A 14,036-nucleotide genomic window follows, 5' to 3' on the forward strand; every position below is an offset into this window, starting at 1 on the left:
ACTCAGCCGCCACGCTGGAAACCTGCAGAAACCTGAGCTCATCACACGGCGTGTAGGAGGTACATGCTGAAGAGCCATGCACAGCGTGTAGGAGGTACATGCTGAAGAGCCATGCACAGCGTGTAGGAGGTACATGCTGAAGAGCCATGCACAGCGTGTAGGAGGTACATGCTGAAGAGCCATGCACAGCGTGTAGGAGGTACATGCTGAAGAGCCATGCACAGCGTGCAGGAGGTACATGCTGAAGAGCCATGCACAGCGTGTAGGAGGTACATGCTGAAGAGCCATGCACAGCGTGTACTAGGTACATGCTGAAGAGCCATGCACAGCGTGTAGGAGGTACATGCTGAAGAGCCATGCACAGCGTGTAGGAGGTACATGCTGAAGAGCCATGCACAGCGTGCAGGAGGTACATGCTGAAGAGCCATGCACAGCGTGTAGGAGGTACATGCTGAAGAGCCATGCACAGCGTGCAGGAGGTACATGCTGAAGAGCCATGCACAGCGTGTACTAGGTACATGCTGAAGAGCCATGCACAGCGTGTAGGAGGTACATGCTGAAGAGCCATGCACAGCGTGTACTAGGTACATGCTGAAGAGCCATGCACAGCGTGTACTAGGTACATGCTGAAGAGCCATGCACAGCATGCAGGAGGTACATGCTGAAGAGCCATGCACAGCGTGCAGGAGGTACATGCTGAAGAGCCATGCACAGCGTGCAGGAGGTACATGCTGAAGAGCCATGCACAGCGTGTAGGAGGTACATGCTGAAGAGCCATGCAGGCTTTACCTGAGAAGACAACTGCTCCGATGTTCACATTCCTTTCAGAGGTCAAATGTTGACAGAAAGTCTAATTTATGAGAAGTTATCTGAGGCGAGGGGCAAGATGACATCTAATAAAACTTCAAGCATCAGGTCAGAAGGTGGAGAGACAAGCTGGTTTCTCCAATAGTCTCGTTTAAAAGTCCAGATTCACTAAAAGCTGTTTGGAGTTTATTTGTTGAAAATGTTTCACTGTTTTGATGAACAAGATTTACAAGGTTGTTTCTCCTGTTTTCAGCCAAAAACTGAAAGCAGCCGGCCAAAGGCTTTTATTGTGGTTCAGAGGGCAGCCCCAAAGGAAACAAGCTGGTTGACCCCAGACTGACCCCAGACTGACCCCAGACTGACCCCAGACTGACCCCAGACTGACCCTGGACTGACCTCAGACTGACCCTGGACTGACCCTGGACTGACCCCAGACTGACCCCAGACTGACCCCAGACTGACTTCAGACTGACCCTGGACTGACCCCAGACTGACCCCAGACTGACCCCAGACCTTCCCTCCCAGGAGGAGAGCAAACCGTCAGAATAAGAGCTGCGTCCCCCCGGCTGTCCACTTTGAGTTCAGTTAGGAAACAATGATCACCACTGATATCAAATTCATCAGCCAAAGTACAAATAGTGATTATTCACTGTGAGAAAGACTGAAACATGTTTTTCATATAATACTTAGGTTTTGTTGTGAACATTTCATTCTGATTTTCTTGGATTTCAGTTTTTTCCTGACCTTTGACCTTCATTCTTTAGAATTGTTCACATTGTTATTTTTTCATTAAATAATCATGAATCAATCTAAGTTTAGCACTAAATGTTTTGATCATGTGCACACTTCTATATAGATGTTCTGATTCATTCAACTTATTTTCATACTGGTGTTTCATCTGTATTCACTGTTATTGTGAATATAGCCTCTGTACACCAGTGTTTCCTGCTGTGCTCTGTGGATGGAGTGACACACAGACACTCTCCTGCCAGTGGATGTTCACACCCACTACATAAAAACTGATTTCCATTCCTGGCAATGATTTCCTCCATTTCCAGGTCGATCCAGATAAGATGGGAGTTTTCCTGCAGCAAGTGAAGGAGTATTTCTGGGGCCTCTCCCTGAGCCGGGGGAACAGCTTGGCATTTCTTCTTTCTAAGCCCAGTGCCGAGTTCCTAAACGTTCCTACAAAGGCCGCGTTGCCTAGCTGCAAGGGAGGAGGGAATGTGGGGATTCCTCCCTGTCCTTTAATCTGCCCCCCCCTGCGTGGTGCTGGAGGGCTTTATTCGTCCTTTCAGCTGCAGTGAATGGAGCTCAGTGAGGCGGACCGACGGCCTGTCAGCGCTGCCATGCTTTCTGTCCTGCAGTTTGTGTGGTCACTGGAGATTCTTTCACTGACGCTCATTGCATGCCAACTGTTGCTCTGCTGTGTCTTTATAGTCTTCACTCGTTGGAATTAGATAAATGAAGAGCCATTTTTCCATCGTGTCATTTTCTACACTGCAAATGTTAAAGCTCATGAGCCTGTTTCTCACACCAGCCGATGACACACTCAGGAGTGATTGAACCGAGAGGAATTTCTCTGAATAATTGATTCCATAAATGGAATTATTACGACCATGAACTGATGGCAAAACATGTGTATTAATGATGTAACCAACTGAAGAAGAAATGACCCGACATGTGTTTTAACCAAACTCTTCTTCCCTTCAGTCCATCACAGTCACTCTGTTGACATTTTAAAGTTTCTAACAGCAACAATCAGAATTCCTTCAAATTCACAAAATCTCCTCCACATTCATGCAGGAAATGATGAGCCAGCAGTTCCACACTGATGAGGAGACACTTCATGGCCTGTGACTTCACGTTTGCCAGAACACAAATTCAGACCACATGTTAACCAAAGGACTAATTATTAGTACTTAGTTACAAGTTACTGTACTGTTACTGACAAATGAAGTAATTATTTGGAGAAGGATTTGTACTTTATTTTAGGAAACATCCATCAATGTGTTAACAATGTGCACATTGCTGTATTATTGTAATAATCGTCTTATTGGCTGCAAATCTTGACTTATAAACATTAAAGAATAACTTCCTCTCAGTTTTCTTTCATTACGAAGAGAGTCGATAATTAGTGATGAGAATGCTGAACATGTTCCTCATGCTGGTGTCATCACGCCGCTCACCTTCCCTTCAGTAGGATGCTGACATGTGAGCACGGTTGTAAGTCCTCAGTGGTGAAGGAAAGCACATTGCACGGTTGTATTTTGTGGTTGAGCTGAGATGAAGGGTCTGTTTGGTGAATATAATCTGTTTGGATTGAGCGTGGTGATTCAGCCCTGCTCCTTTGTGCTGCTCCGACACTGCTGTGTTTCTGAGAATGAAAATCTCCGTCATTAGAAGGACTGTCAGCACAGATTAGACTCTGGCGATCAGATTGGACTCCTCCTTTGCAGTGGAGGTTGTACAGTCAGTGTTTTCTGCTTTCTCATATTCTGTCTGGTCCTCAGATTACCAGCGTGTTGTATTGTCCCAGTGAAAAGGAGTGATGGAATTCCACTGTTGTTCAAAGAGATGGCGGCGAAATAAGACATGGGTAACAAGTGTTCATCTCTTGAATCACTGATACACAATCTGACCAGCACAACCCTTTCCAGAACTTTGTACCCAGAGCTTTTCTTTCTTTCTTTTTATTCTAAACATTTTATTCTTATTGGGTTTTTCCACAGGCCGTGTTCAGTCACATAGAGTGAATGACAGTAAAACGACACATTAGAACTGAAAAACACTCAAACCAAACAAACCAAACAGAAACACATCAGTCATTACAAAAAGAAAACTGAATTGTTGAGACCGATCAGAACCTCCACCTTGGTCACATCCTTCATTTTCAGACGCAAGGTCAATCTGAGGGAACTTCATCCTTTGGATACGTTGAAGGAAGGCGCTCCAGATTATTACTAAATTTATTGGATAAGCCAATAGTTGAGAGTCGGATCTTTACCAGTTTAATGAAATATAGTATGTCTCTTATCCAGCGAGTATGAGAGGGAGGTGGACTGGACTTCCAGGTGATCAGTATGAGCCGTCTCACAGAGTGATAAAGGCTATAACATCTCTTTGGGGCTGTGGAGTGACGCTGAAGGAGAAACATCAAACAGCACAAAGTGCATTGGGCTTTAATGGCCTCCCCACAACCACCGCCTGAGGATCAGAAAGATCTGTCCAGTATTTACAGACAGAAGGACAGAGCCAGAGTGAATCATGTTAGCTGGTGACAGCGGACATCCATCACATCTTTATACATTTCAGCTAATCGTGCTGTTGTATAGTCGGTACGGCATATCAGCTCACTCTGAATTAGACCATACCGCGTGCCAACTGAAGATTTATGTTCTCTGTTCAGTATCTCTGTCCAAAGCTGGTCTGGTATCTCCATCCCCAGACCTTCATTCCAGTGGGACTCGATAGAATTAAGAGACTGTGTTTGACTGGGTTTGGTTTTATAGAAGTAAAATTGTGCCTTTTAAAGGTGACATAGGCTTCAGAAATTGTCTAAAGGAGTTCTACTGGTAAAACTGTGGGTCTGCAAATCCCTACAAACTGGTTGTGGCCACCGTCGGGTTCCCCCACAGAGACACGGAGTCAAGAGTTCCAGAACCAAACTAAACTCCAGACCCTGCGGCCTCCTTCAGGCTCGTCTGTTCTGTTCTGCTCCTCCTTTATGGGCAGAGAGGTGAGGCAGCACACCTGATTCCCACCAGGGCTTCATCACCTCTCTGCCACACTGGTCTTTAGGAAGTGAAGAAGAATCTGAGAGCTGCTGAAAAGATGCAAATGTATTATTAATATACAGCTCTTTAACATTTTTAAATCCTACATTGGACCAAATCAGGAAAGCATTGTCTGATAGGGACGGTGGGAAACTATGGTGTGCAATCACTTTATTAATCCCTGGGGAAACTCTTGAGCAAGGCAGCAGCAACACAATGTTTCCAGCTCTAACGCAGCTCCAACCATTGGGACTATTTTCAGGGAGTTTAGCGTGGAGGAGGACGCAGCTTCACGGAGGAGTGAATCGCCTGCTGACAGCCTGGAGGAGCTGCTGCTCATTGTTCTGATGTCAGAGCTGTTCTCCTCCCAGAGCTGGAGGCTGAAAACGCTGACGTCTGGCTGCAGAGCGCCGGCCTGCTGGACTACGGCTTTGTTGCTGCGTTGCTTTGCTAACATCCACGTTGCTGCGTTGCTCTGCTAACATCCACGTTGCTGCGTTGCTTTGTGGTGTTGTGAGACTAAAATGCGTCCAATCAGCAACATGTTGCCATGAAAAGTTGGATAGCACAGTGCTACTTCCCTAGCCTGCTCGCTGGCTGCAAACTGTGGAATGGATTTCCTGACTCATTCCTCCTGGTCTCATTGAGACCCGCCTCCCTTCAGGAAATCCAGTCCACAGTTTGCAGCCAGCGAGCAGAGCAGCAGCAGGGAAACACTGTGGATCATTTCAGCACCATGAAGCAGACCAGGATCATGGATCAGACCAGGATCATGTATCAGACCAGGATCATGGATCAGACCAGGATCATGGATCAGACCAGGATCATGGATCAGGAACCTCTGCAGGTTGGATCACAAATTTCTGATCCGTGAATTACGTTGGTATCGCTACCCGATACCGATACTGGATCGGATCGGCCCCATCCCTACTCACCACAAACGATGATTCATGACGTTTTTTTAGTGCTGTCAAAAATAATGCGTTCATTTAATTACCGACTTGAAACATTTAACTCGTTAAGATTTTATGTAATTAACACAGTTTTGTTTACTTCCATTTTTAATTTATTTTATTTACTCCCTTACCAGAGCAGCATGTGCAGCGTCTCTGGGCGCAGCACAGAGCAGCACAATACCCAGTGGAATAATAGTTATGATAGCAGGGAAATACAGGTTGTATCGGAAAATTACGATCCGTGAATCACATTGGTATCAGAACCCGATACTGGATCGGCTCGGCCACATCCCTATATTACATATATGTAACATACATCCTCTTCTTGATGCCCCTGCTGAGTCCAATCAGCTGTTTGAGACGGCTCACTGTAGCTTCGTTTATGTTTCCACCTGCATCAAGTGAACACATTCTCCATGTTTCAGGCTCAGCCCTCTGGAGTGCCGGCCTATCCACTGTAGTCAAAGCAAATCCTGTCGGAAACGGCATTAGTGTTATTAATATTAGTGCAGCAGCCACTCAGGGACCAAATCTGACCCCTCTTTCGAGCTCTTATCGCAGATTATTTCTATCCAGCTCGCATGATCCCATGAGGACTGTGCATGAGGTTTAGCAACCTGGACGGTCATGATGTCCGTCCACTGGGAATGTTTTCCTGTTTGCCAGCACAAGCGGATGCTTGTCACTCCATGTGTTTCCTGTGCTCCTCCCAGCAGGCAGGAGGAGGAAGAGGAGGAAGAGGAGGACTGCAGGCAGCGTGTGGACTTCGTAGCAGCAGAAGACCAGTCGTCCTCCTGCGGTGGTCCTGGTCCGGTCAGACACTGGCCGAGCCAGTCATGAGTTAGAGCGGCATCACAGATCGCCCCGGGTGCTGCCCCCTCCCGCTGTCTGGAGACCGCCACTCCACTTGCCCCACTTCATGAGCCAGCAGGATGCGGCTGAGGTCCTCGCACTGTCCGAGCGCCTCCTCATAGCTTCACACAAGGGACAAGCTGACAATGTGGTCCAGCTTATCAACAAAGGCGCAAAAGTAGCTGTCACCAAGGTGAGTCTGGCTTCTGTTACCACCGGGGGTTTAGTTTCCTAAAGAAGTTCGAAACAAGATGGAAGCAACTCTTACATGCAGGTAGTACACAGGGCCTGTGTGTGTGTGTGTGTGTGTGTGTGTGTGCGTGCGTGCGTGCGTGCGTGCGTGCGTGCGTGCGTGCGTGCGTGTGTGTGAGAGAGAGAAATTAACTTGTTATGATTCCCACCGTTGGTCTGAACAGTGAGCTCCAGTCATTCTTGAACAGACTTTGTTTGGGTTGTTAAAATTGATATATTTCCAGAATTTACTTTCAAGATTCCTTTTATTTATGTTGGATGTGCTGATTTTTTGTTAAAGTGCTTCAAAAATCAAGTTTGATTTGATTTGTCTGCCATCTTTTGGCACCTTGATGTTTTGGAGAGGCGATCAGAAAACTCTACACGAGGACATATTTAAATTCATTTGCAGTTTTCTTCATGATGAACTTAATGAGAGGGAAAGGTGTGTATGTGTGTGGTGGTGGTGGTAGAGGTGGTGGTAGAGGTGGTGGTGGTGGTGGTGGTGGTGGTGGTAGAGGTGGTGGTAGAGGTGGTGGTGGTGGTGGTGGTAGAGGTGGTGGTAGAGGTGGTGGTGGTGGTAGAGGTGGTGGTAGAGGTGGTGGTGGTGGTGGTAGAGGTGGTGGTAGAGGTGGTGGTGGTGGTGGTGGTAGAGGTGGTGGTGGTGATAGAGGTGGTGGTAGAGGTGGTGGTGGTGATAGAGGTGGTGGTAGAGGTGGTGGTGGTGGTGGTGGTAGAGGTGGTGGTAGAGGTGGTGGTGGTGGTAGAGGTGGTGGTAGAGGTGGTGGTGGTGGTAGAGGTGGTGGTAGAGGTGGTGGTAGAGGTGGTGGTGGGGGGGGAGGAATGCTTTATACACACCAAATAAGTCTGATCATAAATTATTAATGATTTATAACCTCCATCTGAAGCCACACGGTCAGAAGTCTTCTGTTGTTTTCTTCTCTCTATAGCACATTTGTTTTGTCAAAACGAGTCAGAAACATTGAAAGAAGCCCGTCAAAGTAATTTTCCCACAGAATAGCTAGAGTACAGTGAAGTCTGCCTTCAGCTGGATCAGCTGGATCAGCTGGATCTGCTGGACCAGCTGGATCTGCTGGATCAGGCCTGATGAAATCATGTGAGCTCATGTAGTTAGTTTTTCTCAGTGAGCCCAGGAACGCTCAGGTTTCATCTGTCCGGTGGTTCCACGGTCACGTGTTTGTGTTTGTTTTCTGTGTAACCGAGTTAGAAATGCTTCATGTGGCCTCCTCATCATCAGACCTGGATCTGCAGCAGCGTGTCTGAAATAGCTGCTTTCTGTGAGTCACAACGATCAAATCACTCGTGCTGGAGTCATTCTGGTTACATTTTCAGCTCGTGGCTCATCTGCATCTTTTAAATCAATTATACACAAACTAGAGCATGAGAGCATGAGAGCATGAGAGCATTCGCAGCGCTTGGAGCTTCAATCGTATGACACAACATTACACATGATGGAAATACTTCCAGCAGCCGTGTCGACACTCCCGTCCTGTTGGTGAACTCAGTTCCTATGTGCCGCTCGCTCAGACACAAACAAACATCACTTCAATAAATTCAGGACAACGCGTGGATCAAACCAGAGGTTTTCTCTTCAGTCAGGCAGCAACGTATTGAGCAAGTTTATGTTCACAGCTTTTCTCTTATGACTTCACCAGATAATGCATATTTTGTATTAACACTATCAACATGTTGCACTGTGCACCAACATTTTGCCAATAATTTCATTTCATTATTGCAGCAGCATTACAAACATCACTTGAGAATGGATCAATCAAACATAGATCAAGTAGATGTCATAGTTGTCACATGTTTTTGTTTACGTTTCTGTACATTATTGGCTTCATTCCATTTAGAATAATGTCATTGGTCCTGCTTACATTATTGGTCACTATTCACTACAACACCTCACTCTCTTTTTGTGATGGGACTGAGCTGAGAATGAGTCCGACTGCTCCTCAGTCTGAACCCACTATTGTTCATTAAGAATGAGCTCCAGTGTTGTGTGCATCCAGATGTTTAACGGCAGCACAGCTGAGCTGCTGAGTGGCCAGATGGCATACACACACACACACACACACACACACACACACACACACACACACACACACACACACACACACACACACACACACACACACACACACACACACACACACACACACACACACACACAGAGTCCCCTGAGGACTGTAATCCTCATATACTCCCACAGCTCCAAGGTCAGATCTCCCAGTGGACACGGAATGTGAAGCTGCTTTAAAGAAGTGAAGAACAATGTTCAGAGAGAACACCGTGTGAAGAGCACAGACTCCTCTGGACAGACAGTGGCTGTTATTATTATAAGTAGTATTAGTATTAGTAGTATTTTTAGCAGTAGTAGTCATTCTGTGGTGGTGAGCTCCCTCTTCTATGCTACAGTGTGCCGGGGGGGGGGGGGGGGGGGGGGGGGCGCAGCATCATGAAGAAGGACGCCACTCTGTGGTGGCACAGAACTGGACAGTCTGGCATCTGTGTCTGAACGACGGGCACTGGACAGGCTCCTGTCAATCATGGACGCCCCACTGCATCCACTGTCCAGCACCATCTCCAGGCAATGGAGCAGGACAGGGACAGACATGAGGCTATTTAACTCCTCCAGGGGAGTTAGAAGTAAAAGCTGAGGTCAACGACCTCCAGCTAAGAACTGTGTCCCTAGTGGTGGGGCACACACACACACACACACACACACACACACACACACACACACACACACACACGCACGCACGCACGCACGCACGCACGCACGCACGCACGCACGCACGCACGCACGCACACGCACACGCACACGCACACGCACACGCACACGCACACACACACCCCATGTCCAAGGGTACTAGACCATATTGTATATCTATCTCATTATTAATCCTCTTGTAATTCTTCATTCTGTTATCTGCTGATGCTGCTAAAACTTTGAATTTCCCCACGAGGATGAATAAAGTATCTATCTATCTATCTATCTATCTATCTATCTATCTATCTATCTATCTATCTATCTATCTATCTATCTATCTATCTATCTATCTATCTATCTATCTATCTATCTATCTATCTAGTAGTTGTAGTAGTAGTAATTAACACTAAAAGTTTTCAATGAATTGTTTTCTAAATATAATTTTTGACCCCATGAATGCCTCCCAATCAGTGTACACTATCTCGGTTCAGAACAACTAAAACTTAAATGATAAAACTAATAAAAGGCCTTAATGCTTAATAAATAAACAACAACAACAACAACAACAAACTAACGCTGCAAGGAGCCTTGAATGGGTCCTCGCTACTTGCAAGACTCTGACTGAGAATGTCAGTCGGCATATGTGTACTGCTCTCTCTATAGCCATGGTCCCACCGCAGTATGTGGTGGGACGGGGTGGGGCGGGAGGCTACAGTACAGCAAAGCCCACCCAGACCCAACCTCAGGCAGGGTTGTGAACGACGCTGGTATGTGTTGGGAGAAGAACGTGGAAGTGACCGGCCGTCCGATTAGAACCTTGAGCCTCCTTTCTCCACGACACCGCTTAAATTTCTCCTTGTGAACCTCAGCGTCCTGCTGAATGTCCTCCTGTTACTGAGAGGAGCGTCTGCACCTCGATGGAAGGCCGCGGTGCTGTGGAGCGCCAACGTTTCAATAAACCAGTTAACAAAACAACCAGTGAGCACAAAGCAGCAGATGTAAACAACAAAGGGAGGGTTTATGGCCGATGAAATATTTAAATATTGCAGGCTTGTCCAGAGTAACGATGGTCACTGACCAATCAGCAGACGGCTGAGTTGTCGGTCCTCCTCACAGACCCTTCCTCACTGCTCGGTACCTCAACGGAGCGGTGACGAAAAATGTAAGCTGTGGTTATGGTGTGTTCCGTACCATCCACAACTTTTGTCAGTGGGACCGCATGAAGACCCGTCCTGCCCTGTTCCATCCTGGAACAAACAGCACGGTGGAATTATGTGTTGTACTTCCGCTGTGTTAACTTAGGGGGCCTAAGTTTACACGACGACGATTACGAGTGGAACAGCAAAACATTCTTCACTTTTGGGGGGTCCGTTTACACGACACCGGTGTTCTGATCCACTGTATCCGCAAAGTTTTTAATCCGGCTCCCAAGGTGGAAAGATTCTTTCACGGTCTCTGTTCCCTCCTGCAGAGACTGATGGAGGCGGAGCCTGTTACTGCTCATCTCCCCCCCTCCCTTCCCTTCCTTCTGCTCATCCACTTGTAAACAAACCATAGTAGTACGACTCGTGGTCAGTATTCCAGTTTTATCGTCCATGTCAGTAGTTTTATAGTTGAGACTCTCCCCTGATAGCCTGACTTGACTTGACTCTCACCCGTTCATTCTCCATTACAATATAGTACCACGATGTGGGCGGAGTCATCAGAGCTTTTCCCTGTCGTAGATAAGTAATCACCTCCGATATTATAACTCCTCCAGGTATGGACGGACACTAGTGGTTTCCTCACTGATGGGTTTATTCAATCAGCCGACTCAATGCCCTGATACACAGTAAAAACTAAAAAGCACAGACAAGACAGAAATTAGCTTTAAATGAAAATATAGACGATTGACAAGCAAAACTTCGACCATAAATAAACAGACAAACGCAATACATCATTGGCCGAGTACCGATGGAGGAATTAAGATTAGGTTTCTTCTTTCTTCTCTCTTCTTTTACTTTGACTCACTTTTATACCTTGGCGTCGGTACCATGCCTCATCACACTTCCTACTTAAGATCCCTTCTTCTCTGCTTTACCTCTTCCCGGCACACAAAGGCTCACTTGGTATTACTCCGCCCTCTGGTGTAGCTCGACCATAACAACAACAAAAAATACACAGAAAATACATCGAAACGAAAATGTGGCAGTTACGGATATAATACGGAGCAAATGTGCATTGGATATCAGCTCAAATAATAAATTAATAAGTATATATGTTTATGTGTTTAATAATAATTTTACAAAACGTGGATTGTTACGATGGTGCTTCACTAACCTGTGTTTCGGTTTCACTGGTGTCCCTGCTAACTGGTGACTTCTGCCACAAGCCGTTCGTAGTAGCTTTTTCAAATAAGACAAACGCTACGATACTTTAAACTTGAATGGAAATGCGATTAAACGACGTTGGCCAGGACAGCTACGGATTTTGGTCTTGTTTTTAACATCGACACTGAAAAGGGGACGCTCGAGGAAGCCAGTCACCAGTTAACAGGGAAACCAGTTAATCCAAACCACCGTGGCTTGGAGACCTCCCTCATAGGGGGTCGCTCCGTTGAGCTCCCTCTGAATCCTCTGGACACCACCAGACTAAAAAATGCCTGTACATTGTCACTGCGCCACAGGGCATTAACTCTATTTTTCAAGGTTTTAACAAGAAGACTTTTATTTTGAAGAAAGGTGGGTCTAATCCAGCTAAACCATAAATATCATTTTTTAAGGGTTTAGGTGTGATTTTTAATGAACAAGGACTTTTATTTTGATAATATTTTGGGCTTTTATTTTGAAATCCATCTCACCCCGAGCCTAGCTATACACTTGATATCCATTTTAAAGTCCACATTGTCATTTTGATAAACAAGGACTGTTATTTTGAAGGAGTTTGGTGCTTTTATTTGGAAAGCCAGGACATGCAGGTTAAGTGGTCCCAGTTAGATAAACATGGTATGACGTCATCCTGCTGTGAATGATGCAACACTGATGACGCACAATTTCGCTCCATCTGACTCGATGATAAATGTGGCTTTAAATCGCGGGATGAAAAAAGAGCATTGTTCCCTCTCGTCAATAAGGTCATGGTTTTTTGTATCTCTTCATTTTATCTTTTACATTATAAACAACAACAACAAAACAAACAGAAGACAGTAGGGATACATGTGTATTAATATTTAATTAAATTGAAGTAGGGAGTCTTCTTCCTTTAAAGAAAACATAATCCGCCTTTCCCATTTTTTGAAACCGTCAGCTCTATTTCTTATGGAGGAAGTAATGTTTCCATTGTGTCTAGTCCTTTAACCACATCCATCCATTGTTTGAGGCTCGGAGGTTCAGGTTTGTACCAGTTTTTGGTGATCACTTTCTTTGCAGCCAATAAGCAAAGTTTTACAGGTACCAATCACTCTCCACGGCTCCATTTTGTTCCGCCCAGATAGAGAAATCTGACATCGGGGGGGATGTCGTAGCCTCAGATCTGTTTCCCTGCGGCCCAGATGTTTTCCCAGAATGACCCTTTATCGGGCAAGTGACCGTTTTCGGTAATTTCCACACACATTACATTTGGCACCAGTACTTTGCCAAGGTGGGATCAAGAACCATGTGGTCTTCACCCAGCCAATCAGCAGAGATTACTCTACATCACAGAACACATGATTGTGACATTTGACCAATCAGCAGAGAGTTTTCTCTGATGTCAGAATAAGAGGGCCTTCTGGCTAAACGTACTCTGCATTTCCAGTTGTAACATCAAAAGTAACGAGGGTAAGTTGATGAAACTCACACATTTTTATGTTGAGTAGTTGTGCTAAGTGATGAAATAGGTCTTATTTGTGAGCAACTTGATGAAATGAGTGAAATTACAACATGAAAAATGTGTGAGCCAAATATGATCATTCACCCAATTCACCTAAAAATGACAGTCAGCTTGGTGTGACTTTTTTGGCCCGATGCATCTAACTGGTGATAAGTAGCACATTTTCCTCACAAATAAGGCAATATAACTTAGGACATTATGTTTTATTGTTGCTAAATGTTATAATAACAGTAATACCTGCTATATAGTGATTCAGACATACTTTTCACTCATTTAGAAACCCTAAAGGTATAAATAGTAAATTTGTTTGATTTTTACCAGTTTATGACCTGATACCAGTTCTATTGCATGTTTAATTTTTAGCAAATGTCTGCTCGGATGTTTTATGGCAAGAGGGGGGTGAGTGTTGTCATGCCAGCCGATCCTGCCATCAGTGATGATGATGAGGAGGAAGATGACGATGTGGCAGACCCTGATTTTGACAATGACATGGGCCCCTCTGCCAAAAAGAAATGCCAGCTGCTTCAGAACAGTGACAGTGACAGTGACAGTGACAGTGACAGTGACAGTGACAGTGACAGTGACAGTGACAGTGAGAGTGACAGTGAGAGTGACAGTGACAGTGACAGTGAGAGTGACAGTGAGAGTGACAGTGAGGACAGCGATGATGATGAGCTGCCAGCACCACAAGCAAAGAGGCCAAGCAAATCTAGTAAGCCAACAACCAGGCCAACTACGTGGCACAAAACTGAGCTGAACAACACAGCTTGGCCATAATACCACCACTCTCTCCCTGACTACAGTGACCTGCCTTTTGAGTACTTTAGGAGG

The 14,036-nt window shown here is 45.6% G+C and overlaps 1 protein-coding gene across 6 annotated transcripts in view; it reads left to right on the plus strand.

Moving 5' to 3' along the window:
• ankrd6b (ankyrin repeat domain 6b) overlaps positions 1–14,036 on the plus strand; it is a gene marked incomplete at its 5' end in the record, with an annotated part of 68,640 nt that overhangs the window by 12,874 nt on the left and 41,730 nt on the right. For 4 of the 6 annotated variants that reach the window (XM_080491452.1, XM_080491453.1, XM_080491454.1 and 1 more), the window contains one exon: positions 6,459–6,584. In XM_080491452.1, coding sequence (XP_080347578.1) covers positions 6,459–6,584 — 126 coding nt within the window. Of the gene's footprint in view, positions 1–6,252; positions 6,585–14,036 lie in introns of those variants that run through there. The other 2 variants (XM_080491450.1, XM_080491451.1) reach the window with 2 other exon arrangements.

Source organism: Lipophrys pholis (genome assembly GCF_963383615.2).
Source record: "Lipophrys pholis genome assembly, chromosome: 21".
In the NCBI taxonomy this organism is placed as follows: Eukaryota; Metazoa; Chordata; class Actinopteri; order Blenniiformes; family Blenniidae; genus Lipophrys; species Lipophrys pholis.